Raw genomic sequence first — 16,786 nt, 5'->3', positions numbered from 1 at the left:
CAGCTTATCCAAACAGCAAGGTATCTTCTTATGTATGAAAGGCTGCGGAATACCAACACATTGTCCAGGCCCCTTTTCGGTAGATTTGCAGCAAGATGGTAAAATCAAGGCCTTGCTGGAATCCAAGCCCCAATATAATATGAAACCTAATATAAGTAGAGAGGCTGTCATAATTTGTCACCTTACTACATGACATTCTAAAGGAAAAGTGGATTTTTCTTTTGCAGGACAAGTAGATTTTTTAAGCTTACCTCCCCCATGGGCAAGCAAATCGTCTGTAGAAATCCCATAGCCCTACCTGTAGAAATCCCATAGATACCGTGGAGATTTAAATAGTTTGTGTTATCCCAGCAGCCATCTCTTTGTTGCTTTTGTAGGTCTTTTGTTTCCTCTTCGCCTTTTTCTGTTGGCTGTTTTGTTTGGGGTAAAGGGGCTGAAGTATCATATTTAGATCTGCACTGGTTGAATGTGGCATGTTGAAATGCAGTATGGAATGTGGTATGATGGAATGTCTAGTACTGGAATGGAAAGCAGAGTCTGAAGCTGGACTTCTATGTAGCTGCCAGTTACATGGCTATTTTTTATGCCGCACAACTCAAATAAACTACTTACTTCGAGACCAAGATCAGGCAGCAGGTGTTTCTGCAAATCATCAGACACTAACCATATGTTATCCACACAAATTACCACCCCAATAATTCTCATGAGAATTACACATGTAACAAAAGGAAAACTAAGTAAATTCAGCAACTCCTGATCACAGCATAATGCTCTCAATGTTGAGAAGCATTACTGGAAGTATAACGTTTGCACTGCTCTCTTCATATCCAGGGAGGGGCGACTGACATCAGAAGAAGGTGAAGCAGGCACCAAATGATGGGTACAGTCAACTCCCCAACAACAATAAAATAAATCTTTTTTTAAAGGAAAGAGAAGGACTAATATACAAGAATAGAGTTCAAAACCCAAGGACTAGATGGCCGAAAAATTCATAGCATGTGAATCCAGAAAAGATTTGTGCTGCAATACCATTCTTGCTGTAATCATGATACATATAGTCTGCACTCACACTCAGGTACTGCATAATAAAGACCTACGGATATAAAACTGTGCATGTGTACTGTTTTGTGGTCTGACTAAGGACATTCCACACATTATCTGCTATGTCTTTGGCAAGTATGACTGCAAATCTCCAAACCGACCCAGTCTACTACATATTCCAAGGCAGGGTTTAAGGGACGACCAGATGTTCTCTTCTGCATCGGGTTCCTAGGATAGGACTGCAGGGCCTGAAAGATAATGAGATCTACCAGATGTGAATAAAACCTCAGTAAATAGCAAAATACCCAGACAGCATAAGACTGAATATGGATTTTTTATTTTTATTTCACCCAATGAAATCTGGTAGTGTCTCAGAAACAGCTGCCGATACTGTCATCTAAAACTTTTGATTGTGTTTCCCCATAATCAATAATATGGCAAAAAAAGCAGAAAAAACAAACCAACTGTTTAAGTTTATATTTATTACGGCTTGGAGGGAGAGAAAAAAAACCTTTAATTTAAAACCATCCTAGACGGATAAAGGCAATAATTTAGCGTTCCATGTTAAAATAAGCGACCAGCCTGACACTTCAGTTTACTGGCCTACCGTGAAAATTCAGAGCATAGAGTAATACAACAAATTCTCATTTTTATTTCAGAATTTTAATATTCATCTGAATGCAGCTATGAGATTGACACACTTTTTCCCCCGCCCACCCCTCCCCGGCAACTTTCTACAGATAAAGCACAATTGAAATGCCTAATAAAAGGCAAATAATAATATTAATATTGATAAAAAAGTCATATTACACCCAAAAAAAGTCTATCAACATCTCATGTCTTGCAATCAGTGTAATACCAAGCCAATGTTCCCAACAAAAAAAACATCTCATGAAGGGGTGCAGAAAAAGACAACCCTTTAGGAAAACATTATCAACAAATATCGAACACAAACTACAACGTATGATAATTACTTTTTTTCCTCTCATTTAGAACCAGACTACAAGATAAGAAAACACAGAAACAGTTACAATGTTCTCAAGAAGTCCGCACAAAGGTATGTCCAGGCAGATAATATTTTACAATACAGGGCATACATGGTTCAGAAGTGGAAAGTGATAAAACAGAGACCAGCAATGGGGGTAGTGTAATGTACAAAGCCCCAATGTATTTGCTATCGACTTTACACGTGCTTCAGTTCTTTTTCCTTTGTCGCCTCTAACATGTAAAAGGAGGTGATTTGTTTTCACACAGTGAGCCTGCCGTACAGCAAGTACACGTTTCTTAATTATGTCAAAATTAAAAAAAAATAGATATATATATCTTAATCCAGTTCCCAAGCACATTACAGCGGAAGCCCTGATACGATCGCATCTTTTAGAACAAGATATTGGCTTGAAGAGATCACAGTTTCAAAGTCTCAGGTCAGAATGACCTCTCATCGTTCGTTCTGTTCCTGGATATAAACAAAAGCTGTCAATTCTACATCAGGAAATGATGTCTCCTTGCACCAACAGGTGAACATGAAGCAGGGGAGGGGTGCAGTGTGTGCCTAGCATAGGGTGTACCCATGCCAGGGTTACGGACAACAGGATCGCAACAAATTCTTGAGGATACAATCCTACGTGGGACCGTCGCTGCATTAAAAGTATAGTGGTGGGGTTCTCAGAGGGGTGGCGAAATGCTCAGTCCAAGAACAATCCCTCCGCAAAGCATGCTTTGTAGCTGGATGAGGGAGGACGTGCTATGCTGTGCTGCAAAAAGAAAAGACGTTCTCGGGAAGAAAGCCACCAACTGTAAATGTCCAGTTTCTTTAAAAAAATATGCTACAACAGAGAGACATCAGGAGCTTTTTGGGTCTCTAGCCTAGCTTCCTTGCGTAGCACAGCACAAACATACAACAAGTTTAAAAGGACAAAACCAGGAGGTTGATTTGGGTGCTAGAGGCTTCCATTTGTTTCCAAAAAAAGAAAAAAGTGTCATGTTCATACAGAAATCCTTCCAGAAGAAGGATCGATCAGGTCTTGAATCTTTTGTTTTGTTGTCCTTCATGTTTTATGGAATAAAAAGTTCAACCTTTTTATTGCATGAAACTAAAACTGAGGTGCTGCCCCCTCTGTCTCCTTGCCCATACACTTAGCTTCTTCTTGCATAAATTCCTTAATCTTGGAGTTGGCAGCTGACGCTTTCTTTTCCTGAAGAATAGGAGGGGAAATCACACGCTCATCGTCATGCTGGGCGAGTACTGAAAGAGAGCCATAGAGAACAGAGCTGGTTAGAACCACAGTAAAGTTATAAGCGACAATGTGAAATACAAATAGGCGAGAATTGCATGCCCAACCCCAACTGGAAAAGTAACAGTCAAGCTAAGGCAAATGTAGATCCAGTCTTCAAATGACAAATGCTAGCAAATAATTAAATCAATCTAACATCTAAACTGACAGGCAGTTACTTTTAGTTTATAGTGCATGTAAGTCTATGGTATTTCTATAGAGTAAATCTAGCCAAAAGAAAGGGAGTGGCTGCAAACATAATGCTAAACAGAACAGTGAAAGTTTTTTTTTAAAAAGCCCAAGACTATGTTAGTCCCTGAGCAAACTTTTGTACTCACATAGCAGCACTTAGAAGAGGTCAACAAACCAAATTTGATAATATCGGGGTATCTACTGGCTTTGGTTCAAACTTTTCTCAGTGACGAATGTTGATGAATAGTTGGTGGCATCTAGGACCATGAGTGGTGCCATATATTGGCACTTATAATATGGAAAGTGTTGAAGCTATTCAAAACTTATCTTGATCAATTACCATTTCTCTTTGTGTGAAGTGGGGTATGTTAGAATACTGATATGGGCTAAATGTACACATCCTCCACCGTAATACCCCAAGTCCTACTACTCCAAAAACACAATCTATACAACAAAAGGGTGGCTCACGTTTCCAATTAAAAGGCAAACCCATCTGGTTTATTTCAGTTCCTACTGTATATAATTGTACAAAATGATCTATTAATGACGCTTTAATTGCACTAGCTGACCACTCCCAGGACCACAAAAGATCACTTTCTCAGTCATCATACAACTTAAGAAGATGCTTTTTTAGTGTGCCTTTTAGTAAAGGATAATCAGGTGACATCAGGAGAGAGACCAATCCCAATACCATGATGTGAATAGAGCACAGGTTATGCTTGTAGAATACAGGGCATAATGAAGTATGTAATTTACAATGTCAAGATCCCCAAAGAGAAGTCTAGGACCAACTCAAAGCAGACATCTCTTTAACTGCCATTTTTCCACGATATCCCTGCAGGTAGGTGAGGGTGCACGTGGGAGACTGAGGCAGCAGTGCCTTGGCAGTTAACCACTAGACAAGACAGGTTTTTGGAGGGCTGAGAGGAAAATGCCAATGTATATACCCTACAGAAAGGAAGGATGTTGTAAGAGCTGATGATGTAACATGTTCTTATATGACTTAGGGCTTTGCCTTTGTATAACTGCATGTTTAATAGACAATGAGTGGAACTTTATAGTAGGTTTGAGTTAGTTCTAACCTGGTCTTTAGAGAGCAGAGTAATCCTGGTTGGAAATTCTGCAGGGCCTCTGCCCCACGATACCCTTTGTAGATGGCAGGGACCCATCACCCATGAAAAGGGGTGCCAGAAAGACCAAACCCCATCGCTGGACGGCCCCCCCAGGTCTTATAGAACCATGAATTAGCAGGTTCTACATGACTAGTTAGATCACTGAGCCCATTTCCAATAGCCGTAGAAGTCCATATGACAGGAGCTGCAGGAGCCACACAGCAACTCCTTAGTGGGCAGGAAGTGTACGACATACACAGAGTCACTCTACTAAGAGCTATAACAATCCCACAGATGAGCAACAGGTTGAGCACAGGTCTTATTTTCTTTCTCTTGAGTAAGTTATCTGAAATATGTATCAATTATGTAAGAAACATGCAAGACTCTAAATGCATAATTTTCTTGAACCAATTTATGGAACTTCTGGAATGTGTAAATATTGCACATAAAGAATGTATAAGTATCAGTGAGTACACTGAATTGTTCTGATAAATTTGCAGTGCATTTCATGCGGGTTCCTGTGTAATATTCTTGCATTACAAACCTCAGGAAGCGGCTTTCAGTTCAAAACAGATGTTGGCTGTGGATGTATTAATCATGTGGGCTTTTAACAATTGGAAATTATGGGAGAACACGTATCACATGATGGTTAGATAAAACATTAGCATTCTTCTAGGTTTTGATGGAGCCAATGCATAACATGAAAGTCCAGTGATTCAGATCATGTTAATCAATTGAACAGAACGACTATTTATGGATTGTATCAAATGGTTTGTGATATTAAGAAATTATGAGCAGACATTTTCATATTTTTAATAAAGACACTGAAGTAATACATGTTGATCTTCTTTTCATTACTAGTTGAGAATGTTTGAATACTTTGCTACCTGCTAAGTATATTAGTATTTACATGTCTAGGGACGTTCCTTCCTACACACTTTTGCCTAACTATAAAAAACAAAAAAAAAGTGAGGAACTTGATATCAAAAATAAAGTCAGACTACACTGGGGCATATTTAAAAACGTTAAACTTTCAGACTCCTTAACTGAACATCTCGAATGCTTCAAGTTGAAGCTAGAACAGTTGGATCAAGGATCAAATGAAAAAATAAACTCAGTACTCTTCACAAGAACATATGAGAAACTTATTCAGAAAATATGACCATGCTTCACACTAAAGGCTTACTAAAAACAATGGTTTAATAAGGAGGGCAGAAAGACCAAATCTAAACTCACCTTTGCCCTGAAACAAAAAGACTCCATCAGAAATCAAAAACTTAGAAACATAGTACAAAAACCTAACCCGGTCCAAGAAGAAGGAAAGCAGAAAACAGCAATGATATCCGTTGGTAGAGGCAACCAAAGAAACTGAAGAGTTGTGGAGGCTGCTTGTAACAGGCAATAGGAAAGGGGAAACATCCTTAACACGGGCATTACCCCGCGCTGCTATTACGACGCTGCCTTTACAACGCAAGTCGTTACGACGACTTGCGCTGGAGGGCGCTATTGGATAGGGAAAAGTTAATTTTCTATTCCAACACCTTCCCTACTGTAACATGGGCTGGAGTTGGAATAGAAAATTAAACTATTCCACTATCCAGCCCTTACAGCGCAAGTCGTAACGACTTGCGTTGTAAAAACAGCGTTGTAACGTCACGCGGTGTAAATGCCCGCGTTGTAATGCCGTACATCCATAGGAAACTCTTAAAATAACATTAATTTCGACAAATCAGAAGAAGAACTGATTGCACGTTTTAAAACATCTATCAAGAAGGATATGCTCATAGCTCTGAACGGTATACCAACTGCTTGAAAAAGAAACACCAGTCCATTCAATTGCTTTGCACTTGAAAAAATTCACAAAATAATTCCAGGTCTGAAGCTTAATTAAAACCTCCACTGCCAGCATGATTTCCCCCGCCTGAAGGCTTCAAATACTTCGCACATTGGTGATCATCCTTCGTATCCAATGCCTTCAAAGTCATTGCAGATAAAGGAGGATTTCTGGGGTCATGGAAAGCAAGCCTAGTCGTACCACAAAAGGTAAACCATCGGTCCCAGCCTCCTGTAGACCAGTCACCCTTACAAACAGAGCAACAACTTTTCACAAACATCATTTTAAAGCATAAAAGCGATTCGGTTGAGAACAATGTCCTCAGCCTTCCAGGGCCTTTCTCACGCATTCAGCATGCTCCATCAACTACTTTGGACTTAACTGAAAAACTTGGGACTGCCACCCCCTCACGTGAGAATAACAGCAGGCCTCCATGACAAAACTTAAGACCAAATAAGGGTGAAGTAAAAAAGCGCTAGAACAAGAAGATTTGGCAAGAAAAAATCCAACAGGGCTGCATACTGACAGCACTCTTGCTTAATCTACACACAAACTACAAGGGTGCTACCTCAGATGTCCCGACCCGATGGTACACACCTAAACATTCGGCTATTTTCGTAGGCAGACTATTTAATTTTACCAGCAAAAACCCAAAACGTTTTAGATCTATAGTTAGCTACAATGTAAGAAGATTCCAGTCTGCTGAAATCCAAGGTAATGATCTGAGGCCCCAATCAAAAAGGTGTTTATGCAAGCCTGCCACAATAAAAAATTTAAGGCATATATTACATTTGTTCTTATACCCTGGAACCAGTGACCCAGTCTAACGTTGGAGGCCTTCTGAACCATGGTGCAAAATCTGGGAAGGAACATTGGACCCATCGGCAATGAGACAAGCTGAGAGATGCGTAAAGATTAAATAGGTTGGCTTGGCAAAATCAGCAACATTTTTTGCACTAGAAACAGGTTTAGGGTATAACCTGCTTGAGGAAAGAGTAGCAAATGCCCCCTCTTTTTTACCATTAAGAAACAGGTCAGGCCATCAAACCATCTGTTAGGCAGAGCATGGAAAGAAGCCATAAATTCAAAGAATCCAATTCTTCTCAATCTGCACAAGGTTCTATCCGAAATGAACAGGGAACTTCAAATACACCAGCAACCTGAACAAAACCCAAACCAGAAGACTCTTAAAAAAGGACATACATGAAAGAAAAGCGTCTCAAATGAAGAAAAACCTAAACCTGCCAGAGATCCTCAGATTTGATAAACTGAGAGCCTGCTAGGTATACTTGAATTTCCCTTTCTAACAGAACAGTCTCCTTTTCATGGACTGGAGCAGCGCTCTTTCTCCCAACAAACATCTGATTATGAAACACCAGACCAATTCATCAGCATGTCTCTACTGCATGTATCGCTCGGATTCATGAATCCACCATTTTCTTTCACGCAGAACATATGACCCCTGCCTTCAAAAGAACCATATGGGCACTACTAACAGCCTCTGGAACAAGGAATACCAAGCCCACAACATTCTTCCTCATATCTATCTGCAAACTCAGAGTTGTTAGTGGTACCCACAGGCCACTTCCATGACGAAATATGGCGGCTTCGGGGAAAAGATAAAACAGCAAAACTTTGAAAAAGACTGAACACATCACTCATCAAAACAATGTACTGCTGCACTACATACATATATGTATATATACACACAAAAAATATATATATATATATATGCACACACGCACACACACACACACGCATTCCTACATACCACTTTACCCATTGAGATTTGTATTTTTAATTTTTAATTCACAAAAGACCACTGGCCAAAAGTGTAAAATAAAAAGAATACAAAATAAAAAAAACACAATCTTAAGCTCGGGTAGTCTGACTAGGATGCAGAAATACTGTTGTAAAAGACCATCGGATCTCAAGCATCCTCCTAGTCCTGATGCAGTCATTTTTGTCCATGGTTGGCCCATGCAAAAATGGTTTCAGTCCTTGCAGGAAAACCCATTCGATGAGTAACACTGGAGAACCGGTTACATCAAAACAATTCTCAGTGGAGACCCAGGGATTCTGGTGAAGGCTTGAACAAGCTATTACAGATGTAAAAGGCATATTTAATTCAGATGCTGCCATTTTAAAGAATGCAAAAACAGCAATTGGACAGAATGCAGAACAATGTCATACATTCACCCCAGTACAGAGGTCTGGGCCTAAATCCATCTTTTTTTGCATTCCACACCACCCCAGTTCAGACATGGCCATATGCAAATCAGCCTTGACCCTGTGCCTCATGGGAACAGTCCAGCCCGAACTGCCAAGCCATGTCTTTCCTGGACCGGAATTTTAAAGAAGGCAAACTAATATTCCAGTTTACATAGATGTTGCACAGCACAATCACATCCAAATCACCTCTTTCAAAAGTGGCCTGGCTTGAGTTAATTCTAGCGAAAGAGAGAGCATCCTCCAGGATTTCAAAAGACATCCCCAACACCAATAAAGTCTCCAAGAGAAGGTTAGAGTGCAAAAGTATCCAAACCTCATATTGTCCCCATTTACTTCGCCAGTAAATCTTTTCAAATGAGCAACCTGAAAAATAAGATAACTGTCGCCACTGCCTGATGGCGGAGTTAAATGGATGGAAAAACTGAGGTTTTGGTTCAATGAGACAGTATCCTTAGAATTGTTTTCTTCAGCTACTGTACAAAGGGAACCATGAGCATTTTCCTTGTTTTATCATTCTTTGCAATGACATAGGATTTTGTTTTATTCTACAGGCAAATTCTTATGCACTTGTTTATTCTTATAGTGCTGTTCCTCTCATCAAAGTAGCCTTTGAATACATCAATAGAATAGAACACAGGATAAGGCATGAAAGCTCATTGGAAGGTATGGAAAGCCTTAACTCACCTCAGTATTTCAAAACAGTAACACTACTGGAGCGCAGAGGCAATCACATTTTGACCGGCTTCATAAACTATTTTAGCTTGATTCAGAAGTGTCACTAGTTAACCCAAAAACACGAGAAGAAGGGCACCACCTACTGCCAGGGTTTAAAACACAAAATTGTCACTCAGCAGGAAGGAGGTCAAGGTGTCAGTCACTGACAAAAAGATGCCATTTAGGAGAATGCACGATGGGCAATTTGGTGAAAATCATTGAAAGACATGGCATCATTCAGGAAGTAGAGAAAACCATTCAGACTCTTCAACAGAGCTACAGTGTCAATAAGATGTCAGTACAAGGCTTTGCTAACTCTCAAGTCCAACTATCTGAGACAAGTGTGAAAAAGTACTCTATTAAGGTCTGGTGGAGAACCCAGAATCATTTTGTCAAAAGGTAATGCTATTATCCGCTAGCATGTGTAGCCTGACGTGATTGAACACAATGTTCAAACCTAACCTTGTTTCCTAGTTGCGGTCCCAAGGATAGAAACCTAATTATTGGATTCAATCTACAGCTATGTATATACAACTGAGATAGAGACCATTTTCTGTGGCGGAGGTAAGAAGGTGATGGGATAGCACAAATCTTGTTTCATAACAAAATGGTTGTGTGCTCAACTTACTTTGACTGATGCTCTGACTGGTTGCTGCTATCAGTTCTGCTAATTATTTTTGATGGGAAATGTATGCCCCAGAATTCTAATGAGCACCTTTTTTTAGATGGGTATGGAACATAAAAGCAAACAAAGCACTGTCTCAATTCCTCTGCCTTGAGTGGCACAACATGGCCATTTTCATGAAACCCCATAGCCCCACATCCCCTGGTTAGCAGCCTTAGTCCAGGGAGGTCACACATTTATTTGGTGGCATCAGTCTGCTAGGGGAAATGGATGCAAGTAAAGCTCCTCTCGACGGGAGTCACTGTGAAATTCCAAATATGTTTAAAACTTAATTGAGCAAAACATCTACTGTCTGCATCACTGGGACCAGTTTAAAAGGTTCATCCTCCTTTGGAGGACAGGATTTTAGAGGGCCACTTACCAGACAAAACGATTTCCTTAATATACAAGAAACTAATAAATAACATGGCGGATCCCCTCCAAGCATTACGGGAGAAATGGATGAGTGATTGGATGGAGATAGATGATGAGGATTGGCAGGAGGCAGTGTCCTCCCCTAGAGTGGTCGCTATTACAGCACGCCTTAGGCTGGTACAGCTCAAAATCCTCCATAGAGTGTATATTACCGGGCCCCGTCTGATACATATAGGGAGGGACGATAGTGGGGAGTGCAAAAGGAGATGTGGCCATATGGGAACATTCTTGCTCATCATACGGGAGTGTAAATACATCAGTTCCTTCTGGCACAAGGTACACAATACAGTAAATGCAGTGCTACGTGTCCATCTCCATTTAGAGGCGAGTCAGGGAACCCACGGACCTGAATCATGGGAAAAATTGTAATTTCACATAAAGAACACATTTAAGACTCTGTATTCTGCAAAAGTCTCTCCAGAGCCCAAAAGCCAAATAAAAGCTTCATGGGGAACATACAGTCTAAGTTGTTACTAGATACATTCGAAAAGCAAGGAATGCAAGCAAGTTCCATAAGACTCACGTTTTCATTCTGAAAAGAATGGAGGAAGTTTCCCCCTAGTTCCCCGTCATCTCTTGGTGTTCCTGGAGGATTGCTAATACCACTTATGTTGTTTGGAGAGTTCTGCAAATAAGGAAATAATGTTAGAATTGCAACCACAAACTTGTATTGTATGCTTATAGAAGCGTTGGTTTGACGTCAGTCCTCCCTTTAATTTTTATTTACAGTTATAGCATTGCAGCCAGTGCCTATACCAGCTGTTAAAGACCCTCATCTCAAGTTATAGGTGTGGATGTTTAAGGAGAATAGGGGGACTTTAACAAAAGTTATAAAAAGAAACAAAAAGAGAAACATTGGAATGTGGGCGCAAAAGCTATGCCAGTCAATATTGGTTCTGAAACACTGTACTGACTTCAACAGAGCTCCCATTATTCCATTATGAGTATGAAATTCTAAACAAGTTTTTAATAATACTATTCTTTTAAATGAGTGTTTTTAAAAGCTGCCACAAATTTATTTTCCACATCCATACTCTATATAACCTTTACATACTCCAAGTAAGCACAGAAAAAAAATCCAAGTCTGCCGTGTAAACTTTTTAAACTTAGCATAGCCGTATTACACATGGAAATTCTTGAGTATCTATTGCCTATGACAACAGTTCACCATACACAGAGTGCGGAAATCTCTTTCCTGAAGTAAAGGGCTCAATGTGCTAACTATGACCTGGGTGTACACTCCAGGATGACATTTTAATGCAGTAACTACAACTTACTTTTGAAAGTCCATCTATGTCGCCGGACCCTAGGAGAAAAGAGAATAACTTTCAGTCCAAGACAAGCGTCACTTATTAAAACTGAACAAAGTTTGTCATGTTCATTCATATGATTTTTGCCTGAATTCGTAGGTATGCTCAAATATATTCCTTACATTATTCACTCTACAGAGTGGTTTATATATAGTTTTCATGCTGGTGGATCGAAGTAAAAAAAATAAACATTACATTGCATCCTATAAGCACCCACTGGAAAACCAGCATGTAGGTTCCCCATATATTAGAGGCCACCAAGATCTTGTTTCTACTTTTAAACAGTAAATTACCCATCCTGAAGTACAACTAAATCTACCCAATCACTTGTGATAGTGTGCCAACTAAAGATCGTTGAGTACATCACAATTTTGCATAGACAGTCTCCTTTACACACCTGCTCTTCTACGAATAGTGGAGCTAAAACAAGTTACATAGCAGGTACAATAGTTTTCAACTTGGAGTGCTTCTAGTTTCATATGCTGAGCGTTATTCCGCCATCCAGTAGTTCGGTCCAGAAGATTACCTGTTATTTTTAGCTCAAACCTACTATACAGCGCACATGCTGCCTGATGCAAGGCATATTGTAAATTACAATTATCATAGAAGGGCTTGGAGCCCACCCATTGCCTACCATTGGCTGGTTTTCCTTGTCACTTTAATGTATTTGCTTCTTATTTGGATCCCAGCTTGCCAATCCTCTCTTGATTTCTCCCTTGGAGCATTGCGCCTCTCTACCATTGCTCCTCTCTACCATTGCTTTGATTGGCTGGCATCTCTGCTTCCATTGCTTTCTTTCCAAGTGCTACATTTTCTGTTTTGTTTTGTGTGCAGCAAGCGACTGTGTTTTAGAGTTGTTTCCCTTGGGTACTTCTCTCCCTGTGTTGCTCTCTTACCTGCCCTCTCCCTGTTGAGCTTGTCTGTGTGCTCTTCCCCCATCGCCTCCCTCTCCTAACTACTCTCTCCGTGTTGCTTCCCCACCCCTCTTGTCCCCCTACTGTTTTTTTGTCCGTCCGTGTTGCATTTGCATTCAATCCATACACCCTCCCCAGTGTTGCTCTCAATTTACAAAACCTCCCCCAAAATAATGCTTTTAGATGTGTGCTTTTTTCTTTTTTTAAAGTGTCAGCGTCATTTTGTAGGCGTGCGCATGCGTGGTGTATGTGATTATAAAAGGAGACGGCTGAGAGTCTTGAAGGGCAAAAACTAGCGAACCAGACGTCCATCTCTATAGGGGCTCGGGGGTGGTGAGGTTCGTAGTGAATACTAGGATGCCCAACAATCTATGCCCCAGTTCAGATGTTCCCCAGGCACATATCAATACTACTGATCTACAGCCAGTTCTAGTGCGGAAAAGGGTTTGTTCGGCAGATAGGAATGGTTGGCCCCAATTTTTTCATCCGAGGTCGATTCCACTTGAATGGGAACCCTTTACAGTGGCCTGGAGGTAGCAGCAGCCCTCACCATATGCTTGCACTCCGAGTTCTCCCGAAGTAAGGAGGTGTCGGCCAGGAGGGAAAATTCAAAATGGTATTTACACCCAGGGCACTGTGGGAGGTCAGCCAACTATGATATTCCTGGACAGGGTTCCTAAGCTAGCCTCTGGGGTCAGCGAAGATTCAGACTTCTTAATTAATAAGGTAATATACTGGTTTAGAACAACAAGACAATGTTATGCACTGATCAGGAGTGACATTATAGGGGTAGAAAGGTTGTGTATCACTGATCACTGTTATGATAAACTGCGTATCTCCTTTGTTAATAATGATTTGGTGGAAGGTCTTGTGGCAGTTGAAGCTCGTAGCATCTCCAATGCAAACACACTGATTCAAATTAAGTTTTGTGACCCCAGCTATGTTGAGAGTTGGATCTCACACGGGTCAAGATTGGGAAGGAGGCAGTCAACAGTGGGTCGACTGCCGCCTTGCACTGACTGCAGTCTAAGTCACCATCCTGCTGTAAGTCTGTTGTTAGGGCTCTTGTGGAGGAACGGATGATCCATCCTCTAACAGCTCAAACACTGATTGATCCTCTACATCTGGATAAGGGGGGACATCCGTACGAAGTACAGGAGGAAGACACTTGGATCAGATCTTGCATTCAGATAGTATGCCCACGGCTGCAAGCATTAGGGGTAGCACTCTAGGGGAATTAGACTCCCCACTTTTAAATGGGATTTTACAGCCCCAGGATTCCCGCATTAAAATATTGTCATGGAACGTAGCAGGATTAACCAAGCTACTGGAGGAGGATGATTGGGGTGTTCTCATTGACACATTTGACATCTGTCTCTTCCAAGCCCCTGCCCACAAAAGTGGGTTCACATCTTTCTGTGTGAATGCAAGACTGCAAGTTAATCTGTCTGCAAGGGGTGTGTATATATATATATATATATATATATATATATATATATATATATATATATATATATATATATATATATATATATATATATATGAGAGAACTCTGGGTAGTTCTCAAGTTTAGGTGGAAAGCAGCTCCGTTAGAGCACTCTCAACACCAGCGACACTCAAGATCTGCTCACCTCAAATGTCTGTTTTTCTATCAAAGTCTTTAAGCATAGGATTAGCAAAGTGCCATCCACGGCGAGATAGAAAATGACAAAGTCTTTTGCCATTTCTAAATTACGATTTGAGGGCTACTAATGGTAGATATCAATGCAACCAACAACGTAAAGTGACCTTTAATAGGGTAGGCTGTAGTAATAGAATTGATTACTTTCTGGCTGACCTAAAACTTTGGTCGGCAATCGTATATATGGATTGTGACCACAATGCCCTTTGTATGCTGCTACGGGTCGAAGTACCCTGAACCCAGTTATTGTATGGCAACATGGATATGGATTACCGCTCATATGCCAACTATTCTAAAACAATCAGGTGGGATTGGGTGATGAAGAACCCTGAGGTATTGGAAGTGATCAAGAATAGTGTTATTGCCACTCTTAAGTCCCTATCCAAGCTCTTGATTGCCTGAAATTGAGAAGTTTGCTATCTCCATGAAAAGTTAATAGCCCATACCAGGGATACTTTGTGTAAACACAGGCTTAGGGGGAATACTATCCCCAAACCTGACAATTGGTACAATGGTGAATGTAGGGAATTCAGATGTGAACGCATTGTGGCTGTTAAGAAACATTCAACCAGATATAGCTAAGAAAAGAAAGCTGTACCATCAAGCGATAAATAGAGCTAAAAGAGAAGGGGAGAGTTCCCTATGGGCCAACCAGCACGAAGCACTTTGTAACAAAGACAATAAGTCATTTTGGAAGACAGCATCTGGCTGTCTCAATGATCGTAAGCAAACCCTCGATTTTTGCATCCAGTCGTCAGACTGGGTAGCTCATTTTGAACAGCTCTATTCCCACAGATGCGATAATGCCGAGAACGGCACAGAAGGTACTTTGGTGCAGTAATGAAATCCGGCATAGCAACCTAAGATGGGCAGCGGAGGCAAAAAGGAAAATAAAGGAGGTATCCGGTAGTTTAAAGGTGAGAGTCAATCAGAATCCTGTAGAAATTGCATTCACCAAGGGCCTACTTAGAGCACAAGGAAGGGAGCTATCAAGAAACCAGGACATAAAATACTTGAGAAAGAAAAAGTCGGTCCAATGTATGTTAGTAGCATGGGAAAATGATGCATGGTATCCATACTTAGAAACCCTGCCGAACTACGGATTGAGGTGGGAAATTTAAAAAATCCGAATTGGAATTAACCCCTGGCTATCGGAGGGGAGTTTAAAGGCAGAAATGCTATATCCTGACGGTCGATGTAAGTGTGGACTGGAGATGAAATGTGATATCTTGCACACACTGTTGGATTGCCTTACAAGTTTAGGAGTGAGAAAGCAGTTCTTATGGCCATTATTTATAAAATATGGCATAAATTCACGAGGGCAAGCTGCTATTCTACTGATAAAAATGGAAAAATTGGATACTGCAATTGCACTAGGGAATTATCTGAGAGGTGTAAATCGTTTGGCCAGGGAAAAACTCAAGAAAGTATTGTGACTCATTCTTTACCTACTTTTGCAGGAGATAATGACGCTCAACTCTATGAAGAGCGGTTCCCCCAGAGATCCTGCTCCTCTTCGGATCCTTAAAGAGGTAGCCCCTTCTATCATCCCCTCCCTCACTCATCTGATTAATACTTCACTCCAACAGGGAGTTGTGCCCCCGAGCTGGAAGAAGGCGGTGGTAAAAGCCTTACTGAAGAAACCCACTCTTGACCCTGAGAACCTGGCGAACTACAGGCCCATTTCCCTACTCCCAGGAGTTAGTAAGATCGCGGAAAAACTTGTCAACAAGAAACTCTCGCAGTTCCTAGAGGCCAATAACAAACTGAAAAATTCCCAGACAGGCTTCCGACCAGGACAGGGCACGGACATCGCCCTCCTGGCAGCGGTAGAGGAAGCCAGAACGCTATTGGACGGGGGAGGATCAGTGGCAGTGATCCTCCTCGACCTTAGCGCAGCGTTCGATACCGTTGACCACCAACTCCTCATCGAAAGACTGGCAAGAGTTGGACTGGAAGGCACAGCCTTATCCTGGCTTTCATCCTTCTTGGCACAACGATCTTATCAGATCTGGGAGAAGAACGCCCGTTCCTCCGAAATGCCCCTCCAATGTGGTGTGCCTCAGGGCTCCTCCCTGAGCCCCACATTATTTAATATCTATATGTCCACATTGGAGGAGGTTATCACCCCTTTCGGAGTGAGTGTCATCAGCTATGCTGACGACACACAATTAGTGGTGTCTCTCTCCCACCCCAAACAACAGAAAGCTGATCTCTTCAACTGCCTCACGCAGGTCCATCACTGGATGAATAGATCAGCCCTAAAACTAAACGGGACAAAAACCGAGGTCCTTTTACTCGGCCCAAAAGGAACCTCTTTTCCTCTGGACATGTGGCCAACCTGTCTAGGTCCTCCCCCAGACCCAAAGACAGAGGTGAAAAGT

The 16,786-nt window shown here is 41.2% G+C and overlaps 1 protein-coding gene across 4 annotated transcripts in view; it reads right to left on the bottom strand.

The window, feature by feature from the left end:
- Window positions 1-1,503: 1,503 nt before the first annotated feature.
- SSBP3 (single stranded DNA binding protein 3) overlaps window positions 1,504-16,786 on the bottom strand; it is a 360,221-nt gene continuing 344,938 nt past the window's right edge. For all 4 annotated transcript variants that reach the window (XM_086952603.1, XM_086952611.1, XM_086952618.1 and 1 more), the window contains 3 exons: window positions 11,775-11,803; window positions 11,021-11,122; window positions 1,504-3,286 (listed from right to left, as the gene is read on the bottom strand). In XM_086952603.1, the coding sequence (XP_086808729.1) occupies window positions 3,257-3,286; window positions 11,021-11,122; window positions 11,775-11,803 (161 nt within the window). In that variant the 3' untranslated portion in view covers window positions 1,504-3,256. The remainder of the gene's footprint in view (window positions 3,287-11,020; window positions 11,123-11,774; window positions 11,804-16,786) is intronic.

Source organism: Lissotriton vulgaris, chromosome 1_1, assembly GCF_964263255.1.
Source record: "Lissotriton vulgaris chromosome 1_1, aLisVul1.2, whole genome shotgun sequence".
Lineage (NCBI taxonomy): Eukaryota > Metazoa > Chordata > Amphibia > Caudata > Salamandridae > Lissotriton > Lissotriton vulgaris.
This window is presented reverse-complemented; position numbering and strand designations above follow the sequence as displayed.